Raw genomic sequence first — 25,339 nt, 5'->3', positions numbered from 1 at the left:
TCCAGGCCTAGGTTTTATTTTTTATCTTTATTTTGAAATAGTGTCTTGCTAGGTTGATGAGAGTCTCATTACTTGCTAAGACTATCCTCAAACCTGTGATCTTCCTGTCTGAGCCTCCCAAGCACTAGGATTACAGGCATGTTCCACCAAGCCTCGCTTATCAGCTACTTCAGATCTGCATTATTGTTATTTTTATGAGTACTGGGGGGTAGAACCCAGGGGCATTCTACCTCTGAGCTATACTCCCAGCCCTATTTTATTCTTTATTTTGAAACAGGGTCTCATTAAGTTACAGAGAAACTCACTAAGTAGCTGAGGCTGGCCATGAACCTGGAATCCTTCTGTCTCAGCCTCCCAAGTTCTGGGATTACAAGCATGCACTACCATGCCCTGCTTGATCTGTATTATTATTATTATTAATATTTATTATTATTATTATTATTATTATTATTATTATTATTATTTTGTAGTATTGGAGATTGATCCTAGGGGCCTTCTATACCCTGAGCCCTATTTTTATTCTTTATTTTGAAACAGGGTCTCATTAAGTTGCGGGGTTCTTGTTAAATTGCTGAGGCTGGCTGAGAACCTATGATCCGCTTGTCTCAGCCTCCCAAGTACTACTGGGATTACAGGCATGCACCCCCATGCCCGACTTGTGTTTGTTCTTATATCTCCTTCCTTCAGTGGGAGAAATCTTGGACACCTAGGCAGGTGCCTGGCTTGGCCATTTCTGTCAGCCTCCTGGGTACACAAGCCACTTCTCTGCCCGGGGTTGAGTAATCCCCTTGGCCCCCACCCTGGACTCTGGAAACTTGCTGTTTGAACTGTACTAAATATACTCTCATGAGTTTCTTCTGCTTCCCCCAGATAGCTGTCGGCTGCAGCAGCTCCCGGGTGGCGGTGGGAGCAGAGGGGCCCAGGCAGGCGACAGCAGCAGCTCCTTGATAAGAGCTGTCAGGAGGTGTCCGCTGGAGCAAAACAGTCCCCTGCAGGCTGCTGCGAATGAATTTGCCTTCCAAGTCAGTGTTCATGTCCGAGGGCCTGCCAAGCGCTTAGGTCAGCCTTGCTGCCCCTCTGCCTGGTAGCCAGGGATCCCTAATCAGACCAGCCTTCCCTCTCAGTCCTCCTTCCCTCACTTCCCACTCTGCCCTTTCAGGGCCAGATACCCCACCTCTGTGCCTCTGTTCCCAGAAGATGTTCGCCATCCTGTCCAGAAACCTGGGGCTCCCTGGGTGCCGGTGCAGGTCTGAGCAGGAGGGCGGTCCGGCAGGCACTCTCGCAGGCCTGTGAGACCTCAGAGAAGGCGCAGACCAGGGCCTCGGGCCCCAGCACAGCTGCCTGCACGCAGCACCCACTTGGCCAGCTCGTCAAAGTACGTTTAGAGAATGAATACGGAGGGGGCAGTGCCCTCTGCCCTCCCCTCCCGCCTTGGAGCTCCTGGCTACGTCCTCCCTGGTCGTGGTAGGCTCTGTGACTACCGCAGAGGGTTCGTTCCGGCCTCTCCTCTGCCCTCCCAGGTTCTGCGCCAGCCAAGCCGGGTGGGAGTCCAGCCCCTCCCTTCCTTGCTTGCTTCTTTGTAGCAAATTATTTCCCCTCTCTGAAAGGGTTTCCTTTCCTGTAAAATGGGACCAACGAGGGGATCAGCCTCCAAGTACTGACGTTTAGAAGCGCTCAGTAAATGTCAGCGGTCTGCGTGTGTGTGTGGTCCTGGGGTGGAACCCAGGAGCACTCTACCTCCAAGCTACACCTCCAACCTTATTTTATTTTATTATATTTTTTTGCAGTATTGGGGATTGAGCCCAGGGACATTCTACCTGCAAGCTATGCCCTCAGTCTTCTTTTTTTTTTTATTCTTTATTTTGAAACAGGATCTCATGTTTTAAAGGGTGTCACTAAGTAGCTGAGGCTGGCCATGAACCTATGAGCCTTCTATCTTAGCCTCCCAAGTACTGGGATTACAAGCATGTGCCACCACTCCTGGTTTATTTTATTAATTAATTAATTAATTTATTTACTTATATTTGTGGCACTGGGGATGAAAAACAGGGGCTTTCTACCTCTGGGATACACTCCCGGACCTATTTTGTATTTTATTTGGAAACAGGGTCTCACTAAGTTGCTGAGGCTGGCTTTGAACCTGCTCAATTCTCCTTTCTCAGCCTCCCACATATTGAAATTACAGGCGTGTGCCACCACACCCAGCTTTATTTTTTTATTTCGAAACAGGCTCTTGCCAAGTTGCAGAGGCTGGCGTGGAACCTGCAATCCTGTCTCAGCCTTCCAAACACTGGGATTCCAGGCATGTGCCACCATGCCCAGCTAACTGTCAGCTGTTCTTATTACCTGTCACCTTTTTTTCTGTACCCTCTGGCCTCTCTCTCAGTGCCTGGCTTTGCCCATTCCTTTGAAAATATTGATCATTATAACTTATATACAGGAGCGGGGCACAGTGGTGCATGCCTATAAATAACTCCAGTACTGAGGAAGTTGAGACAGGAGAATTACAGGTTCAAGACCAGCCTCAGCAACTTTAGCAAGACTCTGGCAATCTAGTGAAATCCTGTTTCAAAACAAAAACTTTAAAACAAAAGGTTAGGTGTGTAGCTCAGAGGTAGACCATCCCTGGGTTCAATCCCTAGTACCAAAAACCAAACCAAACAACAACAAAATAAATTATATATATATGAGTGCCAAATGCCAGGATGAAACTGATGATTGCGTATCTCTTAAGAAATGCACAGCCGGGCGTGGTGGCGCACGCTTGTAATCCCCACGCTTGGGAGGCGGAGACAGGAGGATTGCGCAGGTTCAAAGCCAGCCTCGCTGACTTAAGAGACCCTGTTTCCAAATAAAAATATAAAATAGGTCTGGGAGTGGAGTGTAGCCTGGAGGTAGAAGGGCTTCCAGGAACCCCAGTACCACAAAAAAAAAAAAAAAAAAAAAAAAAAAATTCACAGTCTAGCCAGGCATGGTGGTGCATGTTTGTAATCCCAGTACTTGGGAGGCTGAGAGACGAGGCCCTCTGCAACTTAATGAGACTTTATTTCAAAATAAAGAATAAAAAATAGGGCTGGGGGTGTAGCTTGAAGGTAGCAGGCCCCTGGGTTCCATCCCCAGTACCATAAAATTTTTTTGTATGGTATTTGGGGGTGGAACTCATAGGCCTTCAACCTCCAGCATATACCCAGGCCTGATTTTATTTTTTATCTGGAAACAGGGTCTTGCTAAGTAGCTGAGGCTGGCCGCGAACCTGCGATCCTCCTGTCTCAGCCTCCCAAATCCTGGGATTACAAGTGTGTGCCACCACGCTCTGCTCTCCTGGCCTGTTTTCTTTTTTCTTTTTCTTTTTTTGCAGCACTGGGAGATGGAACCCAGGAGCTGCTACCTCCGAGCTACACCCCAGGACTATAAAATATAGCCTTATTTTTATTCTTTATTTTATTATTTTTTTGTGGTACTGGGGTGGAGCCCAGAGGCTTTTCTACCTCTGGGCTATACTCCCAGACCTATTTTATATTTTTTTTGGAAACAGGATCTCACTAAGTTGCCGAGAGCCTCACTAAGTAGCTAGGCTGGCTTCGAACCTGTGCGATCCTCCTGTCTCAGCCTCCCAAGCACTGGGATTACAAGCATGCGCTACCACACCCGGTTTATTCTTTATTTTAAAACAGGGTCTCACTGAGTTGCAAAGTCGCCCGTCTTGTTTTTAAATTGAATCAATCATTTTCAGTGCTGGCGATGGAACCCGCGGCCTCATACACTAGGCAGGGGCTCTGCCACTAAGCCATCCCCAGCCCCAGCCTGAGACACTCATCTTGACCTCAAGAAGCGGTGGAGGATGCGGGCACATTTATGTACAAATGTCAGGCCCCGGAGGACACGCAGGGCCTTCTGGGAAATGGAGAAAATCAATGGTGGGGTCTTCATTTTTGACCCCAGGACAGGACCTCTGGGTCGTCTTTTTTTTTCTTTTTTTCTTTTCTTTTTTTTCTGGGCCACTGCCAAGAAAGTGGGGATTCTGAGGAGGCTACAAATAACAATTTGGCGTTCTTATTTCCTTCCCTCTGGTAGAGACTAGAAACCAGTGGCCATCTGTTGTTTAGTCCACTCAAAAGAGGATGTTGAAGCTTGTTTTGTGTTCAGACCCAAGGGTGCTGGGGAGCCCAGCAGCCCCTGCCTCTCTCGCACAAGAAGGCAGTGGAGTTGTGGTCTGCACGGAGCTTCTCGGGGACCCTGGAGCATGGACCGTAAGGAATGTGCCCCCCTCGGAGGTGTCCAGGGTTTGCGCTTGGTGTGGCCTGGCCAGCGCGGCGGGGTGGGGCTGGGGAAGCGCAGGCGCGGAGGTGCGCAGGTGCCTGCAGGTGCCTCCGAGGGCCTGTGTGCGCGGCCCTTCTGTGAGGCTCGAGCCCTCGGCCGCTTCCTGAGTCCGGTCGACCCTCTGCGGCCGGCGGTGCTGCCCCTGCCTTGGAAGCTGGCTATTTAAAAACACCTCTCACTCCTATTACTATTTTCTGCCAACTGCAGTTGACTTAAGTCTCCCGGCTTTGCATGACTGCAAGGTAGTTCTCAGAAGCTAGATGCTGGAGTGATAAACACTTAAGTAATATTTAGATACAGTGTTTCCATGACCCAGTTTCTGCACAGGTCTAAGCAGATCACCAGTTATAACAAACCGGACTCTCTGATTCTAAATTGGGATAACCTTTTTTTTTTTTTTTTTTTTTTTTTTTTTTTTTAGTACCACGCTTGATGTGGTCTAGGTAATGTGAGAGTTTGAAGTGACTTTTGTGGGACGTGTACTTTCCTTGAAACTTCTTTGCAAAGTAGACAGTGTTTGAAGGGAGGCTGAGGCCTCTGTGCCGATCAAACCACCTTGGAATTTCGGGTTAACATCTCTGCCCTTCCCTGACCTTGAGTGTTTGCGTCCTTTTCTCTCATCTGCTGTGCGTTTGGGAGGGGGCTGCTCAGGACAGGTCCCTTCAATACAAATCGCCTCTCCTGTTGAGGAATTTGTTGAGAGCTTATACATGTTTATTGGACTTGGGGAGATGGCCTCTGAAGGGTCACTCGTTGGATCTTTGTGCGGACCGACAGCAGAAATCCAAGCTGCGAGCATCCAGCTCTGATGAGCGTTGCAGATGCTTCTGAGTATAGATTTCTGGGGAATTAATGTCTGGAGAAAGTCTCTGTTAGCTGTGACATCATGTCATCTATAAATAATGCATTACAAAATAGGCTGCAGGCAGCCAGCCCCAGCCATCTGCAGGTGATACTTGCACTAGCCTTTGAAAAAAAAAAAAGGCTTTTACTGAAGTCAGAAGCCACAAAGAACAGCATACATGTAAATGGAAAATGTGCGTGTTTTGTGTTTACATGCTAGATAATGCTACTGCCACATGACGTTTTCTCCCTGCATGGAATCGGGCTCAGTGTTTTCAGTCTTCTCCCCATGGTACAATGGTTACCAACCTCTTCAAGGCAGTTGTACTCTGCCCTTTTCAGAGAGAAGATAAGCAGAAAAAAAAAAGAGCTGGGTACAGTGGCATGCATCTGTAATCCCAGTACTTGGGAGGCTGAGACAGGAGGATCACAGGTTTGAGGTCAGCCTCAACAACTTAGTGTGACCCTGATTTAAAATTTTAAAAAAGTAGAAAATAGGGCTGGGGGTATTTCTCACAGGTAGAATGCCCCTAGGTTCAATCCCAGTACCAATAAATAAATTTGTGAATAATAACAGTGGCTGGGTATGGCAATCCAGTAATCCCATAGATTTAGCTAGAGGGGGCTAACTCAGGAGGATCCCAAGTTTCAGGTTAGTCCGGGCAACTTAATGAGATCCTACTTAAAACTAACAAAACAGAAAGGCCTGGGGCTATAGCTCAGTGGCAGAGAGCTTGTATAGCCTGGACCAGGCCCTAGATTCGATCCCCAGCATCAGAAAAAACAGAAAACAAACAAATAAAAAAAAAAATCTGCCAACCAGACAGCAGCAACAACAAAAAGTGCAGTTTCCATGTGAGTCAGAGCAGATTCCTCGGAGCCAGGCTGTCTGGCTTTGCAGCATGACCTCCCGTTTCCTATCTGCTTCCCGTGCCTCAGTTTCCTTACCTGTAACATGGGGTACTGATACCCACGTGAGTGTGGAAGGCTCAGAGCAGAACCTGCCACGTTGTAAATAACCCCCAGTGTTCAGTGTTATTATCAACCAGTGCCAGATTAACCCAAAGGTAAGCTTTCGGAAAAACTATGCATTCTAAAGAGCTCAGGAAAAGCCGGGCCTGGTAGCGCACACTTCTAAGCCCAGCACTAGGGAGCTGAGACAGGAGGATCGCACAGGTTCGAAGCCAGCCTCGGCTCCTTAGTGAGGCTCTCAGCAACTTAGTGAGACCCTGTTTCCAAATAAAGTATAAAACAGGTCTGGGAGTATAGCCCAGAGGTAGAAAGCCCCTGGGTTCCATTCCTGGTACCTCAAAAATAAATAAATAAATAAATAAATAAATAAATAAATAAATAGCTCAGGAAGCCGGGCATGGTGGTCCATACCTGTAATCCCAGTACTTGGGAGTCTGAGACAGGAGGATAACAGGTTTGAGACCAGCCTCAGCAACTTGGTAAGACCCTGTTTAAACACAAAAATAGATAGATAGATAGATAGATAGATAGACAGACAGGGCTGGGGGTGTAGCTCGGAGGTTAGAACTCCCCCCAGTAGTACAAAAATAAAAATAAAGAGCGCAGGAGAAAAATTGAAAAAAGCTTTTGTTCATTGTAAAATGTTTTACAGCTGGACTAAAAAAACAAGAGAAATGAAATGGAGTAGGAAAAACTAGAAATAAATGTTGCCACAAACATCAGCTTCAAGATCTCTCTTTTGCCTGAGATCTTAAAGCTGCTAAAACAAGAGTTTAACTTTTTTAAACCTGCTTTCTTGTATAGCCCATCAATTGGGGAACTTTTTTTTTTTTTTTCAGCACTGGGGATGAAATCCAGGAACATTCTCTTTGAGCTACACCCCCAGTCCTATTTTTATCCTTTATTTTGAAACAGGGTATCACTAGGTTGCAGAGGGTCTAAATAGCTGAGGCTGGCCGTGAACCTGTGATCCTCGTGTCTCAGCCTCCCAAGTACTGGGATTACAAATCTGCACCACCATGCCCGGATAAAATGGAAACCTTATCAATGAAAAAGGATAAAAGGTTATGGGGACGTTGTGGACCCGAGGGCTAGGAATTGGACAGCTGTGAAATCTTGGTGTTGCTTTATTCATAAATTCAGTAGTAACCTGCTTGCTATTGACACAGGTTACTTATTTCTCCTGTGCATTGCTGGACTGAATGTGTGTGTGTGTTTGGGGGTGTGCTGGGGATTGACCTTAGTGGCATTCCAGCTCTGAGCTGCACCCCCAGACGGATTTTCTCTTTTTCTAATTGGTGCATTGTTGTCTTATGTCTTAGTGGGGTATAAGATGGTAGGGGCACCCACGCACACATCACTCATTTAGCCCTACCCCAATTCCCACCCTATCTGACTTTATTTCTTATTTGGAACCAGGGTCTTCCTAGGTGGCTGAGGGCTTTGCTGTATTGCTGCGGCTGGCTTTGAGCCTGACATCCTTTTGTTTCAGCTTAACAAGTACTGGAGTTACAGGTGTGAGCTACCACACCTGGCTTTATTTTTTATTTCTTTCTTTTTGTGGCACTAGGGATTGAACCCAGAGGCATTCTGCCTCTGAGTAATACCCCCATTCCTATTTTTTATTCTTTATTCTGAAACAGGGTCTCACTGAGTTGCAAAGGGCCTCACTAAATAGCTGAGGCCCGACTTTATTTTTTGTTTTGAAACAGGGCCTAAGTTGTTGAGGCTGGCTGTGAACCTGTGATGCCCTGTCTCAGCCTCCCAACTACTGGGTTACAGGCAAGCACCACCACGCCTAGCCTGAATGTAACCTTTGTTTGAAATAAACCGGCTCAGGAATCCCTTACCTGGCATGTATCAGGAAATAGAGGGAGTTTCCCGAGCATGGACCCCCCTACACACACACACAAGTGCCGAGGTGAGGTCGGTCTCCACAGCAGTGCAAATGGAGAGGCCTGAGATTGGGATGATGACTTGGGAAGAGAGACCCTGCTTGCTTTGGGTATAGTTTGAGCACATCACCAAAGTTCTTACGTTGCAATTTAATCCCCACAGTGAGGTATGAAGAGGGTGGGAACTTACCTGACTCTGGGAGGTGATGAGGACCAGATGAGATCAAAGTGGAGCCCCATGATTGAATCCTTGGGTTCTATAAGAAGAGCGAGAGACAGAAGATGCACTGACATGGGCTTGCATTCTTGCTCTGTGATGTCCTGTATCACCTTAGGATGCTGCCAGCAGGAAGGCCGTCACCCAGCTGCAGCCGCTAACCTTCCCTCCAGAACAGGAGTCCAAGTCAACCCCCTCCCTCCCTCCCTCCCTCTCTTTTATACTTTCTCTCTTTCCCTTTTGTCCTTCCTTCCTTCCTTCCTTCATTTATTTATGTATTTATTTATTTATTTATTATGCTGTACTGGGGATGGAACCCAGGGGCATTCTATCTCCGAGCTACACCCCCCCCATCGTATTTTTTAGTGTATGTGTGTATATATATATGTGTGTGTGTGTGTGTGTGTGTGTGTGTGTGGTATTGGGGTTCCTGGAAACCCTTCTACCTCCAGGTTACACTCCCAGACACCTATTTTTTTTTATATTTTTATTTGAAAACAGGGTCTCTTAAGCCAGCGAGGCTGGCTTCGAACCTGCGCGATCCTCCTGTCTCTGCCTCCCAAGCGCGGGGATTACAGCGTGCGCCACCGCACCCGGCTTAGTCTTATATTTTTTGAAACCACGTCTCACTGAGTTGCGGAGGGCTGCACTAAGTAGCTGAGGCTGTCCGTGAACCGCGATCCTCCATCTCTACTTCCCGAATGCTGGGAATACAAGCGTGCGCCCCCACGCCCGGCACCTCTTTTTTTTTTTTTTTTTTAATACAGTAGCCTGCCTCAGTTGCTTTATTAGAGTACCAAGAAACGGACCAACCACAGATGCCACGAGGTGACTGGTGTTTATAAATGCTCGTCCACCAGTGGGTCGAGGGATCTCCTAGTGAAGGTGGCAGGAACAAGGACGTTCCCTTTACCCAGAGCCAGGAAGCCAGTGAGCAGGGAGGGCCTCCAAGGAGCTTCCCCGCCACCCCCGGAACCCCGCACTCATCTGCGATCAGCGGCAAATGTATTTCCCTGACATTTCGCCCAAGGAAGATGGGAGCCCGGGAGAGGGCGGAATGCAGGCCCCCGTGGCGTTCTGTGTTCCGAGGGTCCCGCAGCCGTGGGCCTGGAGGCACAGTGGCCCTCGCACCTTCATCCCAGTGCTGCTCCCCTGGACGGGTCATTTCTGTCTCTGGACCTTTTGGTTCCTAGTCTCTAAAAGCAGGAGCAAAACCAGATTAGCAGGTTGTGAGTTGTAAAACATTTTGTTCAAACAAAAGCTGACACAGGCACCTCCGATACAAAAGTGACTGAAGTCTGAACCAGAGGTGGTCCGCTGTGGTCTAACTGTGGAGCCAGACGCTCCGGCTGTGCCGGGTCGGGATCCACCCTGCGCTTCCATTTGCAAGACGGCGTGGCAGTGGAAGCCCTGATGTGGTGTGGTTGATTACTGAAAAGCATGCCAAGGCTTTTGGAACCCTTTCGGACCAAGGTTGAAACTGCTGGCTGACAGAGTCGTTCTGCAGGGGCCAGCGGATGGAGCGGTGGCTGCGCGAGGCTGTTCCTGGAACCTCACCCGGCGCCTGTGTTTATTTACTTAAGAGAGGATCTGCTGGGGAAGTGGACAGAACCCAACCGTCAAACTTTGTGCTCTAGGCAAAAAACAGACCAGTGAGTGAGAGGGCTGCTCAGCTGGACAACCTCTGCTGCGAACTGTCTTGTCACCATGACCTTGTAATTTGACCTTCAGGATGAATCGGTACTTGGAACTTGGCCTCCTAGCGGCAACAAAGAGATCAGGGGACGCATCCCACACCCACGGGCTGGGGGTCACATTGGAAAGCGAGGTGATACGCTCCCGTGAGTTCCCCTCTCATTGGAGGAATGGACGGCCCCAGTAGTGGTTTGGTTTATTTTATTTTTTGCTGTTTTGGGGGTGGAACCCAGCGGCATTCTACCTCTGAGCTACACCCCCAGCCCTATTTTTTATTCTTTATTTTGAAACAGGGTCTCACTGAGTTGCAAAGGGCTTCACTAAGTAGCTGAGGCTGGCCGCGAACCCGGATTCTCCTGTCTTAGCCTCCCAAATGCTGGGATTGCAAGCGTGCGCCACCACGCCCGGCTCATTAGTGGATTTCTTAGGTACTCTATTGCCAGTGAGTACTGAAACACAGTTGCTGCTGCATTCTAGTTTTGTTTTATTTTATTCAAGCTAAGGCGCTCGGAGGTAGAGTTTTAGTGAATTAGGAAGGTGTGTTTTGTACCCTGGTACGACATCAGAGATCGTGGAAGCTCTTCCTGTGAAATCCAGTGTGTGTGTGTGGACTGGGGACTGAACCTATGAGCTCTACCCATAGCCCTTTTTGTTTTTGTTTTGTTTTGTTTTGAAGCAGGGTCTCTAGATTGCTAAGAGTCTTGCTACATTGCTAAGGCAGTTCTGGAACTTGTGAGTCTCCTGTCTTAGCCTCCCAAATAATAGAATGACAGGCTTGTGCCACCACACTGGGCCCTGTTATGTTCTGATATGAATTTCCTCCCTTTATTTTTTCCTTCCTTCCTTCTTCCCAACCCCCTCCTTTCCTTTCTTCTTTCTTTTTTTTTTTTCCGTAGTACTGGACTCATTTTTATTTTATTTTTTATTTGAAATAGGGTCTCGCTAAGTTGCCGAGGCCCTCACTAAGTTGCCGAGGCTAACCATGAACCTGGGATCCTCCTGTCTCAGCCTCCCAAGTACTGGGATTATAGGCATGGGTCGCCATGCCCAGCTTTTCCCCTCCTCTTGCTCTTCCTCCTCTTCCTCTGGGAATTGAACCAAGAGCATTCTACCTCTGAGCTACACTCCCTAGCCCTTTTTATTTTGACAGAAGCTCTCACTAAGTTGCTGAGGCTGACCTTGAACCTGTGATCCCCTGTCTGCCTCCTGCGTACTGGCATTACTGCTGGGGTGTGCCACTGCGCTGACGCCTATATAAATTTTCTACAAAAAGATTTTCAGCTGTATAGCCCTCTAGCTATTGCCAGCAATTTGTATGTCTAAGACTCTTTTTGTTAATCCTTTCAAAGTAATCTGCTTCATTGATTTCTTAATTAAAAGTTGATTCTTTCCTAGGTTCAAACTTTTCTGTGTAAAAACATGTCTCTAGTTTTGAAAAATAATTCAACAAGGATAAAAAGGATTAGCTGTAAGACAGTTTACTTGATCATCATTATTTCAGGGACCAGGAGGAAGGAACTGGCATTTCTCTAGAGTCTGCTCTGACCTGAGTCAGCTGCCAGGTCTCTGATCCGCTTCACCCCCGCAGTTGATACACAGGTAGTACATATTTTGGGGTACCCTGTGGCATTTACATACATATATACAATGTGTACTGATCAGATTAGAGACTTGATAGACCCACCACTTCAGACATTTATTGAGTCTATTTGTTGGCAACATTCAGAATCCTCCCTACTAGTCATTATGAAATATACATTTATTGCTTCCTTTTTGAAACCTCAGATAACCCTAGAGGCCTGGCGATTCTCTTTCTCCCCCCCCCCTTTCAGTACTGAGGATGGAACCCAGGGGTATTCTACCTAAGAGCTGTACCCCCAGTCTCTTTCTTTCTGTGTGTGTGTGTGTGTGTGTGTGTGTGTGTGTGTGTGTGGTACTGGGGGTGGAACCCCAGGGGCTTTTCTACCTCCGGGCTATACTCCCAGACCTATTTTATACTTTATTTGGAAACAGGGTCTCACTTATTTGCGGAGAGCCTCACTAAGTAGCCGAGGCCGGCTTCGAACCTGTGCGATCCTCCTGTCTCAGCCTCCCAAGCCTACAAGCATGTGCCACCACGCCCAGCTTTAGTCTTTTTATTTTTTAAAAATATTTATTTATTTATTTATTTACTTATTTATTTTTGGTGGTACTGGGGGTGGTACTGGGGGTGGAACCCAGAGGCTTTCTACCTCTGGGCTCTACTCCCAGACCTATTTTATATTTTAGGAAACAGGGTCTCACTAAGTTGCTGAGAGCCTCACTAAGTAGCTGAGGCTGGCTTCGAACCTGTGCAATCCTCCTGTCTCAGCCTCCCAAGAGCTGGGATTACAAGCGTGTGCCACCATGCTTGGCTTAGTCTTTTTATTTTTTGAAACGGGGTCTCATTGATTTGCGAAGGGCCTCACTAAGTAGCTGAGGCTGTCTGTGAATCATGATCCTCCTGTCTCCACCTCCCGAATGCTGGGATTACAAGCGTGTGCCACCACATCCGGCCCGGGATTCTCTTTAAATACAGGCAGGACTTTTGTGCAAGGTCTTACAGTTAGAACTGGCCAGCCTAGCCAGGCGTGGTGGCGCACGCTTGTAATCCCCACGCTTGGGAGGCGGAGACAGGAAGATGGCGCAGGTTCGAAGCCAGCTGCGCTGGCCTAAGAGACCTTGCTTCCAAATAATAATATAAAATAGGTCTGGGAGTGTAGCCTGGAGGTAGAACGGCTTCCAGGAACCCCAGTACCACCAAAAAAAAAAAAAAAAAAAAAAAAAGATTTGGCCAGCCTGGGGTTTGAACCTGGGCCTTTGGAAAGTGACGTTTTCCCTTGACTCTGGGTTCCGTAGGATGAGGCCACGTGTGTGTGTGTGTGTGTGTGTGTGTGTGTGTGTGTGTGTGTGTGTGTGTGTTTTCCTGGGGGTGCTCAACCACTTAGCTATACCTCCCGCCCTGTTTACTTTTTGTTTTCAGGCTCTTGCTGAGTTGCTGAGGCGTCCTAGAACTCGCACTCTTCCCGTATGGACTTCCCAAGTGTGGGGGTTACAGGCCTGCGCCGAGGTCCCTGGCTCAGATATTTATCTTGGTGCCTGAGGGCTTGGCACCTCCTTAGGTCTTGCGGAATCCTCAGGAGTCCTGGTCCTGCTCCATACTTTCCTTTATGGGCCAGGCCATAAGCTAGGAGCTGGGGATCTACATGATGACGAGGTGCAGAAATTTGGCGGGAGTCTGGCCTGTCTGTAGTCACAACACAGCACAGTAATTATAGCTCCAGAAAGCGGTGGTGCTGGGGTTCGCTGTGGGAGGGGGGAGGGGCGAGACTAGAGGGCTGCCTATCGAGATGGGGGTGTGTGTGTTGGGAGATAGCAAGCCCTTTCTTCATGGGAGCCTCAGTTTCCTTATCTGCGCAGTAGAGGAAACAGCCACTTGAGTGAGTCCACCGCGTGGGCACCCAGCGCGCAGCTTGGTTGCGCTGGCTGTGATGTGCTGGTGCCGAGGACCACCCCGTGCAGGTGGGCGGCATCCTTGCGTGCGCCGCGGGCAGGTGACGGTACCCAGGATCGGCACTCTTGTTTCGCAGACATCCATGACGGTGAAGGTAGTTCCAGCAGCAGCCACCAGAGTCTCAGGAGCACGGCCAAGTGGGCGACCTCCCTGGAGAGCCTGCTGGAGGACCCAGAAGGCGTGAAGAGATTCCGGGTTTGCCTTTTTCATCATTAAGCGGGATGGATGCCATAGGGGGCGAAGTTTAGAGCCCTGTGGTGGGGGAAATGGGCCAATCTTGAACGCTGTCCCAGTTCGGGGGTAAGAACGTCTCATCTGTCGTGACCATGTTGCCAGTGCTCATGGACAGCCACAGGCCCACACGGGGCCGCCTGTCCCCGTCATGGAGTTTTCATGCGGCTAGGTGGGAGGGGATGGGAGGCAATGGGGGAGAGTGCGGAGCCCAGGGGTGGAGTCTGTCCAGCTCTGGGCCCCTGGGGAAGGGTGGGCTGGGTCTCTCATGTAGAGGTTTGTTCTTTGGTGTCTTGGGTATTCTCCGGACGTGTCGTAGCCCTTGATAATGGCTTGAACACAGCTGGCAAAGTGCAGTCGGGGAAAGGAATGTCCAGGAAGAGGGCTGACAGTTGGAGACATGTCCATGCTGCCCAGAAATAACTCATTCAGCCAGGAGGGCCGCATGTGAATTCCAAGGAGACTCAGCGCTGTCTTGAAGCGCGCTGGGCCAGGGCATTCTCGGTCCCTGTGGGGGCTCCCTGGCAGGGAGTGGCAGGCCGTGCCAAGGCTCCTGGTTCCCAGGCCCCCGGGAGCATCGTGAGATGTTGTGGAGGTCCCTGCGCCACAGAATAGCTGGCTGTGAGCTAAGTCTCAACAGAGGTCGAAGGAAAACGCACCTCCAACTTAAAAATAGTCTTCCTCGTGGTATTTTAGACCCGGCCAGTATGTTTCTTTTCTTTTGTTTAAAACAAATGAGCCTGGTTTGGGAGGAATGAACTGTTTAAACAGTGTCTGGAAGGAACTAATGCATCTTCCACTTTAATTTACTTTTTGGTAATTTATTGTCAGCTTAGAAATGCGAGTAGATCCCTGCTTCATTCTTACTCTTCCGTACAACGTCAAAGCCACTAAGGTCAAGTACATACCAAATTCTAGCTTTACATGAAAAATGCTTCTTGTTTCCTTCAGGGTGGAGTTTTTTTTTGTTTGTTTGTTTTTTTTGTACTGGGGATGGAACTCAGGGGCATTCTACCTCCAAGCTACACCCCCAGCCCTATTTTTTATTCTTTATTTTGAAACAGGGTCTCACTATGTTACAGATAGGGTAGAGTTTTCAAATTCATTTGTTGAGCTTTGGTGTATCAGTCCATGAATCACTTTAAAAAAAAAAAAACAAGTAAAATATTGTGTGATTTTTTTTTTTTTTTTATCCATAGGAATTTTTGAAAAAGGAATTCAGTGAGGAAAATGTTTTGTTCTGGCTCGCGTGTGAAGACTTTAAGAAGATGCAAGATAAGAAGCAGGTATTCCTTCTGCTCTGTAATTACTTTCTTTTTCACTTTTTTCTTCTCCTTAACCAATTACAGCGGCCTACCCCGAAGATTTTGAAGTTGTTAGATTTTTGTTACATTCAGGCAGAAGACTTAAGCTTCCTTTTAGGTTTCTTGTACTGAAAAAATGCTAGGAATTTAACAAATAGTGGGTAAACTCCCTTTTATTTTATTTATTTATTTATTTATTTATTTTTGTGGCACTGGGGGTTGAACCCAGCAGCATTCAACCTTCGAGCTATACCCCCAGTCCTATTTTGTAATTTTTATTTTTATTTTTATTTTTTTTGTTTTGTTTGCAGGTCTGGGGATGGAAACCAGGGTCATTCAACCTCCGAGCTACACCCCCTGCCCTATTTTTTATTCTTTATTTTGAAACTGGGTCTCACTGAGTTGCAGAGGGCCTCACTAAGTAGCTGAGGCTGTCCACGAACTGTGATCCTCCAGGTCTCAGCCTCCTGAACGCTGGGATTACAAGCGTGCGCCACCACGCCTGGCGTGGGCCAGTATTTAAAGTAAAAATAACAATTTATGTCACTGTGTGTGGCTTTCTTCCTCATGAATAATTCATGAGGCCGTTGCCCCCGAGTTTACGGTGTTGGCGTTTCTGGACACGGTAGAAAGATAAGCAGATTTGTCGTGATAAGAGCAGCCCGCGTTCATCGGGTTGTCAATTATTCAGTACCCCTGGGTGCAGTGTCCTCTGGTTGGCGGGCATCCTGTGTGCAAACTGACTGTTCTCCCAGGAGATATGTGTTTTGGGTTGGAGGTGGCCCTTAAATCCTGCCACTCCTGCACCAGTGAAGGTTGGGTGTCAAGGAGGTGGTAGATTAGGAAGGAGGCCTGTGGAGCGGTGGCTTCCTATGGTCCTTGTCTCTGTGCCCCTCAGAGGCTGCACAGAAGGCCGGGGGGGCAGCAGGTGGAGTGGGTGAGAGGCTGCAGGAGTGGAGGCCTGGCCTCCAGGCTGGGGCGCTCGTTCAGGGCCGGTGGCTGCTGGCTTCCCTCGTTGTCTCCCTGGCTCACGGAGGGGAAGGGTCTAGGTCTTGGGGTTCACGCTCATCCCTGGGTCTCTGTCTCTTTTTTTCCTCCCATCTCTTCTGTCTCTTTCAGAGAATTGCTGCTTGTTCTTCTAGAGAAGTGGGACATTTAGGTTCTTATGTGAAACCATCTGATGTCTTAAATGTTGGGACTCATTTTTAAAAAATGTAAAACCTTGCTTGCCAAACAAAACATCTCTGCGGGCAGATGTGGCTCGCGGGCTGCCAGTCATTGAGGCTCGGTCTCCGAAAGCTGGAACCCCGGGGAGAGGGACAGCCCTCGGGCGCAGACCACTACCTGGAAAATGCACATCACCGGCTTAGTCAACGGCGCCTGCAGCCTCAGCCACACTTCCCCCAAGATGGAGCGGCCCGGCCTTCCTTCTCCACCCTCCTCCCTGGAGGAGGTGAAGATGGAGTCTGAGCTAGGTTACCTTGAGCTTGTATTTCCCAGTCTGCCCCTGGCGTTGGCCCAGGGCGTGACCCTTGGCTTTTGCTTCTTTCTGGCGTCTTTTCTTTGGTGAGTCACATTGGCCGAAGCATCCTGGGTGGTGAAGAACCTTAGGGGGACACGAGAATCAGGTGGGGGGCTCCTGCTTTGGACAGGTAGGATTCGGGACTGAGGTCCTTCAGAGCAGAGTGCACATGGGGCTTCTTTGCTGCCAGCACCCAGGACAGTTCCCAGAGGCAACCGTTGGTGCACGCCGGCCTGTGCAGCCGAGATGCCCAGCCTCACCGTAACAGCCGAGCCCAGGGTTAGACACCTCTCATCTGCCTCGTTCATTGAGTGTTAGGGGTGAGGAAGGCCCTAGACAAGGAAGCCGAGGTCTCCCCTGCACCACGGCAAAGCTGGGCTTGAACCAGCACCCCGCGCCCACCCAGGCATTCCCCTGTATCTCTGCTGTGGGCGTCTGCTCAGAAGTCACCAGATCTTTGTGGATACCGGCTCGGCATCAGGCACCAGGAACAGCCCTGTAGACACGGGGCCAGCTCGATGAGCTTGTTTAGGGAACAAGCCTTTGCGAGTGTGACGAGTGTGGAAATGAGGTAGTGGTGGGTGTTTGGCGAGGGCCTGGGGGGAAGTAACTTTAAGTCAAGACCTGGCTTGAGAGCTGAAGGTGGTGAACACCTAAAGGGCCCTGTTTGAGGGGGAGGCCGTGGTGCTATGTGTGAGGCAGGGGCAGGTGTGGTCACACCTGGGGGCTTCCTGCAATGTCATAGCAAGGTGTCAGAGCAAGAGGGGACCTCACGCCAGGGTCCTGGAAAGCCCGCAGAGGACTCTAGGGGTATGTGTGGCAGGTATGGCGTTGGGTAGCGCTGCCTGTCCAAGTCCTACAGAGAGCTTCCAGGATGGGGCAGCTTTTTTTCTGCACTCTCATCCCTGATGCCCATTGTAAGATTTTCAGCGGGCTTGTCCTCGTGCCTGCAGTGTGCCTGACAATGCGGCTGGCATCGGGAAGCACCTGGGACGCTGGCTGACTGGGCCCAGTGTGGGCCATTGCATGGAGCCGTGACTGTCCCGCTGAGATGCGGGGATGCGTCCCGAGAGGCCAAGCAGCCCCTCACCGAAGGCGGCCCTGCTCATCGCTCAGGGAGCAGGCCGAGTCTCAGACCCCAGGCCGGGGCAGTCTCTTGTGGGTCCTGCCGCAGGGGAAGTAAAACCAGGGGTTCAGCTCTGCTGTTTTATTTTCAGAATTGGAGGAAGATGCAGGCCGCAGAGCAGTCGCCTAACTGAATTTCACAATCAAACGTATCACATCGGGCCAGTGGGGAGTCCGTGGGAGGGTTTATCTCCCTCCCGGGTCAACTGAGCAATCGCGGAGTTGAGGCAAATCCCAGCTGTGCCTGGGGCATTTTAATTTGTTATGGTACGGGGGGGGGGGACTCAGGGGCTTTCTACCTCCGGGCTACACCTCAGCCCTATTTTTTTTTTTTCATAATTTATTTGGAAACAGGGTCTCACTAAGTTGCTGAGAGCCTCACTAAGTAGCTGAGGCTGGCTTCGAACCTGCGCGACCCTCCTGTCTCAGCCTCCCAAGCGCTGGGATTACAAGCGCGCGCCACCGCACCCGGCAGGGTCATTTTAAAGAGAGCCTTGTTGGGTTTGCTTTGCATTCTTCCGCTTGAACTGTCCAGCGTGCACCAGCTTGGAATAGCCTCAGCAACTTAGTGAGGTCCTCTGCAACTTAGTGAGACCCTGTCTCAAAATAAAATGGGGTGGGGATGTAGCTGGGAAATAAAGAGAATGTCCTGCGTTCATCCTGTAGTTCCACCTCCACCCCGCCCCAAAACCTATTCCTTATTATTCCCCACCGAACCTAGGAGGTTGCTACTGTTACGTATTTCTCCTTAGGTCAGTCTTTGCTGTTCCGATTTCTGTCTTCCTCAGTAAGCCTTTAAGAGGCCTTTTGACACAATGTTGACAGACTGTTGCACAGACTTGTGGTCAGATCAGTCTGCAGTCTGGCTCTCCCTGGGGCTGCCCTCCCGAGGCTTCCGATAAGCTGCTTCCGGTGCATCCCTGGCTCTTCCTTGGCCACCGGCAGGAACGGGCATCCCCTGCCTGAATCTAGATCCTCCTCCACTGAGTCCGTCCTTCATTTTGGCGGAGCCTGGTCAGCAGCTCCTGAGAGGGGGAAGCGGGCAGGTCTTAAGACCTTGTGAACAACGCTAGAGTTTTTCCTGTGCCCCCCACTTCCGGAGGAATTCTAGGTTGAAACTCAGTAGGAATTTTGAAGACACAGATACGTCTTGGCTTTTCAGCTGAGACCCAGTGTAGAATTTATAACTAGGTGCGGGGGTGCGCGCCTGTGATGCCAGTACTTGGGAGGCTGAGACGGGAGGAGCACAGGTGTGAGGACAGCGTTAGCAACTTAGACCCTCAGCAGCCTTTCAAGACCCTGTTTCAAAATAAAGAACAGAATCAGCCTGGAGTTGTAGCTTGGAGGCAGAGTGCCCAGAGTGCCCTGGTTCAATCTTCAGTACCCCCTAAGAATGTAGAGCATTTTGAAGACGTTTTTCTGTTGTCCTCCTCTTTTAAGGATCAATGTTTTATATGTAAAAAGCTTTCTTATGCTTTGCTTTGCTTTCTCCTCTCTGGAAAAGTATAGGATTTCTTTTTCATTACGTGTGTGTGTGTGTGTGTGTGTGTGTGTGTGTGTGTATTATTTCATTACATGTATGTGTGTATACACACACACACACACACACACAATTATATATAGGTGGTACTGGGGATGGATGGAACCCTGGCTACACTCCCAGACCTATTTTATATTTTTATTTGGAAACAGGGTCTCTTAAGCCAGCACGGCTGGCTTCGAACCTGTACGATCCTCCTGTCTCCACCTCCCAAGTGCAGGGATTACAAGCGTGCGCTACCACGCCGGGCTCATTACCAATATTCTGAAACCATACAATCAGGGGGGTGAGTTTTATTCATTGTATGGAAGGTTTTTTTTTGTGTGTGTAAGTGGTATTGGAGAGCGAACCCAGGGGCTGGAGAAGCTCACGGGGCCTGTGTTCGGAGCTCTGCCCCGTCTACCCTTTTCCTGTGGAGCCCATCCTGGCCTCCTTCCTGCCCGTTCTGAGCCTCGATAGCAGGGAGGCATACCCTGGTTGCTCAGCGTGGGGCGGGTCGAGCCTCTGCCCCCTCCACGCACCACCCCTCCCGGCCTCAGGTGCCTGGGCTGTCTCTTCTCACTGGCTCTCTGCAACATCTCTCCTCCAGCTGCTTCCGCTTCCTGAGCAGCTCTCAGAAATGTCCTCGTGCCATCTATTCACTCTTTCCCTTTCCTCCTGCTCTTCCTGAAATGGATGGAGTTGGCGGCTCCATCCTCCAGGGCTCTCTGTGGTCCGCCTCTGGTGCTGTGACAGGATCGGAGTGTGCTGGCTGTAGGAGGTGCGCTGAGTAGGGAGCGGTGGCCAGAAGCAAGTCTGTGGAGCATGTGTTGAGGGGGCCATGGCTCCCAGCTTCCTAGAGGAGAGGCCGTGGGGCCACTGGCAAGGAGGGGCCACGCTCCCTGTGAGAAAGGTGGAGGCCTCTGTGGGCGTCCCTGCCTGTGGTGCTGGAGGTGTGGTGCTGGAGGTCAGCTGCATGCGCGGGGGTCAGCTCCTGGTGGAGCGAGTGGGGCTGGGACCTTGGCAGAGCACACAGTTACAGCTGTCAGCCAGTGGCAGGACTCTGAGAAACCTAGAACTTGGGAGGGGACAGAGGGACAGTAAAGAAGATAGAAACACAGGGCGGTGGAGAACCCATCCTGGCGGGCGGGGCTCTCCCAGAGAGGAGGGCAGGAGAGCTGTGCAGGCCTGGGGGCCCAAGAGAGGTCCAGGCACGGCCTCCTAGCAGCGTGGAGAGCGGCCGTGGGCCGGACAGCAGAGGGCAGAGACCTGCGGAGCGGCTGGAGCGAGGGACGGGACACGGGTGCACAATTTTCTTTTGAGATGTTTCTGTAAGACACCGGGGATGGGGAGGCCATGAGCCATGGGAGATGTGGAGTCAAAACAAGTTTGTTTTATTTTCCCAGTGGGAGCAGCGTAGACATGTTTCCTGAGTGAGGGAGAGGAGCCCACATACCAAGCTGTGCCCTTCCGAGTGTCGGGTGCCTGAGGGCGCTGGGTGTGAAGTGAACTTTCCACCCCGTATGTGCTGTGGCTGGGCGCGAGGCTGGAGGGCTGGCTTGCCCTGAGCAGCAATGCAGCCGAGATACTGCCAGAGTTGAGAGAAGGAGCTGCCTGGTGAGGGGACACGAGCCGCAGCCCACGGGCCCGGGTGATGGGTCGGAGGCCGGCACATGAGGTCTGCTCAGAGACAGAGGGACTCTGGTCTAGGCTCTGGAAAAAGAAGCTGCCCTTTCTTCTAGCTCACAGAGCTTGAATCAACCCCACCAGGGTTTTCTTCCTGTCCTGACAGCAGCTAGAATAGGGTTAATAGCTCTGGAAAAATCTACCAAGATAGCTCAAGTGACCGGTTCTTCTTTTGCGCTCAGTGTCTGGGCCTGGACAGCAGGCCGCCCCGTGACCGGCTTGCGGTTGCAGCCGCGAGGTTTCCCTTTTTGGTCACGCTTCCTATCCTGGCCCAGATAAGTTCGGCCATTCCCCAGCCTGTGTGCAGTCAGCCACAGGGTGGCCCCGGGACCCACCCAGTTCTCAGGGACTCAGCGGGGTGCTGGTGGGAGGAGGTGGGGTGACTCCTGGGCCTGCACACCTGCAGGCCTGCGTCTGCTTCCTCCCCCAGGCCCAGCTGTCCCCACCTCAAACACAGGCTCCTTCAGAACCATCCAGAGCCTGGATTCGCCTGGAGAGTGTGTTTGCACACATGTGTACCTGTACGTTCATGTGTGTACATGTGTGTGGGAACATTCCAGGGTAGGGGACTTCAAATGGTTTCTTCCCACGGAGTTTTGTGTGGAGTTTGCTAATCTGGCAAGCTGGCATTCTCCTTTTATGCAGTCGTTTTAAAACAGGAAGTGGTTTTCCAAAAATGTTCCTTCCCGACAGATTGGAGGTGGTGGGGGAGGCCCGTGGCTTCGTGGAGGGGGCTGTCTTGGAGAAGCACGCAGCTCCAAAGTGCCGCGTCCCCGGGCCTCGCTGCCAGTCCCCAGACCTGTCCTTGGAATAGCCATATTTACCTTAAGAGGCTCCTGTGTCTCTGAGTTGGACATCGATCACTTGTTTATGTTGATAGTCAAGGAAGAACAGACACCTGGGTTTGGGGGGTCGATCCCCACCCTGGCCGTCTCCCCACATGGACTGGTGAGGCTTGCTTTCCTGGGGGGATGTGGTCAGGCTCCTTGGGGCCTTTTGCAGTCTACTCTGTGGATTCCCAAAAGTTTTCAAGCTCCAGTTATGGAGGACTTCTGGTGGTTTCCATAAGGCCAGAAGAACCAACCAGATGGTTTTCAGAGTCTGGGGTTTCCTAAGCCAAGATCTTCAGCGTGCTCAGAACCCCCAAGAACGGCTGTTTTCCAGGCCCCTTGACCTCCTTCCCTCCCGCCACAGATCATGGCTGTGTGGCTGCGTTTAGAAGCACCGCTCATCTGCCTGGCTCTCTGGGGTGCTGCCCTAGATCTGACATTTGGAGACAGCCTGTCTTTGCTGCAGATGAGGCAGGAGCAGGGGGCGTCTCCTCCCTCTTAAGGTAAATAGAACTCTCAGGGCAGTCCTGGCAGAGTAGCCCTTGCCACGCAGAGGACTTCCATGGGTGCGGCTGCAGCGCTAATGGCCCAGCATCTCAACTGTGTCCAAGATGTCGGGGGCAGCCACTAGCCATTAGGTACCCACTTAGGGCCAGGCCTCCCGGTGGGACCGCACTTAGATTTCCAGGCCAGCCCACAGTTTTCTTTTCTTTTCTTTCTTTCTTTTTTTTTTTTTTTTTGCAGAATGGAACTCAGGGGCATTCGAACTCTGAGCTACACCCCTTGCCCTATTTTTTATTCTTTATTTTGAAACAGGGTCTCACTGAGTTGCAGAGGGCCTCACTAAGTAGCTGAGGCTGTCCGCGAACCGCGATCCTCCAGTCTCAGCCTCCCGAATGCTGGGTTGACAAGTGTGCGCCACCACGCCCGGCTCAGCCCACAGTTTTCTGTGTCACTTATCCTCGGTGTCTCTTCACCTGCAGAGAAGCACACTCTGACTGCAGGGCCGAACAGCCACACACGTGGAGGGCCCTGTCCGGCAGAGGGGAGAGGCTTCGGAGCCAGACGTCCCGAGCCTGCCGTGCGTCTCCTCTGCTGGCCCCTCCTCATCAGGAAGGCAGCGCCAGCGGGCAGTGGTTCTTCCTGGATGTGTGGGGGATGAAGGAAATAGGGCGCAGCCAGCGTATGTCGGTGGAGTACCGGGCTTGGCAACTGGTGGGGTACGCGTGCGTGGTTTGACTTCTTTCATTGTGCTGGGGATAGAACCCGAGGCCTCGCGTGTGTTCAGGATGTTCTCTTACCACCGAGCTACCCCTCAGCCTACGATTTCTTTCATTGTGGTAAAATATACATAACATGAAATTTAACTGTTTTGTAATACTGGGGAGGCTGAGAGAGGAGAAATGCCAGTTCAAGGCTAGCCTTAGTAAGACTCTATTTCAAAATAAAAAATCAAACAGGGCTGGAGATGTAGCTCAGAGGCAGATTCCCTCTGGCTTCAGCCTCCAATACGAAAAAAAAAAATTCTTACCATTTTAACCATTTTGGGGGGTTCTCGTTATGCCATCTAGAACATTTTGGAGTGCACGGTTCAGTGACATTGTGCGTATTCACAACGTTGTACAACCGCTGCCACAGAAGCCCTGCACCCACCACGAGGCCCCTCCTGCTCCTTCCCCCAGGCCCTGGTGACTGGTCTTTCTGTCGCCACGGATTCTCTTCCGGACCTTTCACATGAGTGGGATCTCACAGCGTGTGTCCTCTCGGGACTGGTTTCTTTCATGCAGCGTGATGTTTCCAAGGTTCACTCAGATCGTCCCATGGATCAGCGCTTCATTCCTTTTTAGGGCTGAATAGTATTCCCATGAGCTCTTGATCTGAAGAATTCCTGGGATGGTCTCGAATGGTACCGATTGCTCCTTGGGGGCCAGGGTCCCTTCTCGTCATTCCCAGTGGGCAGCATAGCAGTCTTGTCATGGGAGATGCGGCCCCAGCTGTGTGCAAGGGGCGGAGGGTGTGCCAGCTGCTCCGACTGCTTAGCTCTGAAGTTGAGCCAGAGCCTCCGCTGGGGCTGCAGCTCATCCCGGGCCTGGTTAAGGGGACAACTGACTCCAGCAGGCGGGGAAGGGCTGTGCTTGCAGATAACAGACAGGCCCTTCTGTTTCCTCCAGATGCAGGAAAAGGCCAAGGAGATCTACATGACCTTTCTGTCCAATAAGGCCTCGTCCCAAGTCAACGTGGAGGGGCAGTCCCGGCTCAATGAAAAGATCCTGGAGGAGCCGCACCCGCTGATGTTCCAGAAGCTTCAGGACCAGGTAACCTCACTGCCCTGCTGCACCGCGACTCGAGAGCCTACGTGTACCCACGCCTAGGGGATTCTGTGAGCACCAAATGCCGGGCCCCTGGGAGACCATCCCGCCCCACGGGGCTGAGGCACACCCAATGGCCCTGGCTGGTGGGAGAGAGGGGAGCAGGAGCCCAGGCTCAGGATTTGACCTCTGGGACGCCCCCTGGGCCTGTTCACTCTGGGTTTGTGCACTGTGGAGCCAGCAGCGTGTTCTGCCTTCTCCACCAGGGAGCAGGAGGCTGGGGGATTTGAGGGGCCAGAGAGCAGTGTGTGATAACCAGCTGCTGGGCCGGGGGAGCCTGAGGGGTCAGGAAAGCACGGGACTCCCTGTGGCAGAAGCCTGAGGATGCTTTTGTGCAAATATCCAAACACCTCCCCACTGCCGAGGGCCGCACGCAGCAAGCGGGTGTCGGCCGTGGCCGAGTCACAACGGCAGAGCAAATGTTTGGAGCATATTCCACTTAAAACAGGAAAAGTTGGGTAAGAAAAAGAAATAAAGAAAAATAATAATAATAATATCTCTTCTCAGCCAGGCATGGTGGCGCACACCTGTAATCCTAGAATTTGGAAGGCCAAGACAAGAGGATTACAGGTTTAAGGCTAGCCTCAGCAACATAGCAAGACTCTTTTTCAAAATAAAAAATAAAAAGGGCTAGGGATGCAGCTTGAAAGAACACCACCTTTGGGTTCAATCCTCAGCACCAAAAAACAAACACCTTTTGTCTGTTGGAAACTAAATACAGGGGAAATGCCCTCATGATTCCAAACCTGGAGATAACCACTAAATAACATTGGCTCTCCAGACTTTCCATCTTTTTTTCTTTAATAAATACACAAATAACAAATTGATACAGCGTGGTTCAAACTACTGAGTGTAGAGCCAGGCATGGTGGCACATGCCTGTCATTCAGTACTTGGGAGGCTGAGACAGGAGGATCCTAGGTTCAAGGCCAGCCTCAGCAACCCAGTCTCTCAGCAGCCTAGTGAGATCGTCTTTCAAAACCAAAAAAATAGGCTGGGCGTGGTGGCGCACGCTTGTAATCCCCGCGCTTGGGAGGCTGAGACAGGAGGATCGCACAGGTTCGAAGCCAGCCTCAGCTACTTAGTGAGGCTCTCAGCAACTTAGACCCTGTTCCCCCCAAAAAAAGTATAAAAAAGGTCTGGGAGTATAGCCCGGAGGTAGAAAAGCCCCTGGGTTCCACCCCCAGTACCACACACACACCAAAAAAAACCCAAAATAAAAGAAGCCGAGCATGGTAGTGCACACTTGTAATCCCCATGCTTGGGAGGCGGAGCCAGCC

At 50.7% G+C, this 25,339-nt stretch overlaps 1 protein-coding gene across 1 annotated transcript in view; it reads left to right on the top strand.

Annotated features, from left to right (window-relative positions):
- Positions 1 to 25,339, top strand: part of RGS10 (regulator of G protein signaling 10) — a gene marked incomplete at both ends in the record, with an annotated part of 42,214 nt that overhangs the window by 4,734 nt on the left and 12,141 nt on the right. Inside the window, 3 exon segments of the mRNA XM_080693803.1 lie at positions 13,551 to 13,669; positions 14,905 to 14,991; positions 23,863 to 24,006. Of these exon segments, the coding sequence (XP_080549929.1) occupies positions 13,551 to 13,669; positions 14,905 to 14,991; positions 23,863 to 24,006 (350 nt within the window).

The sequence above is a fragment of the Muscardinus avellanarius genome, assembly GCF_963383645.1.
Source record: "Muscardinus avellanarius genome assembly, chromosome: 4".
Classification (NCBI taxonomy): Eukaryota; Metazoa; Chordata; class Mammalia; order Rodentia; family Gliridae; genus Muscardinus; species Muscardinus avellanarius.
The sequence above is the reverse complement of the archived record's forward strand: the minus strand, read 5'-3'. Positions and strand labels throughout refer to the sequence as shown.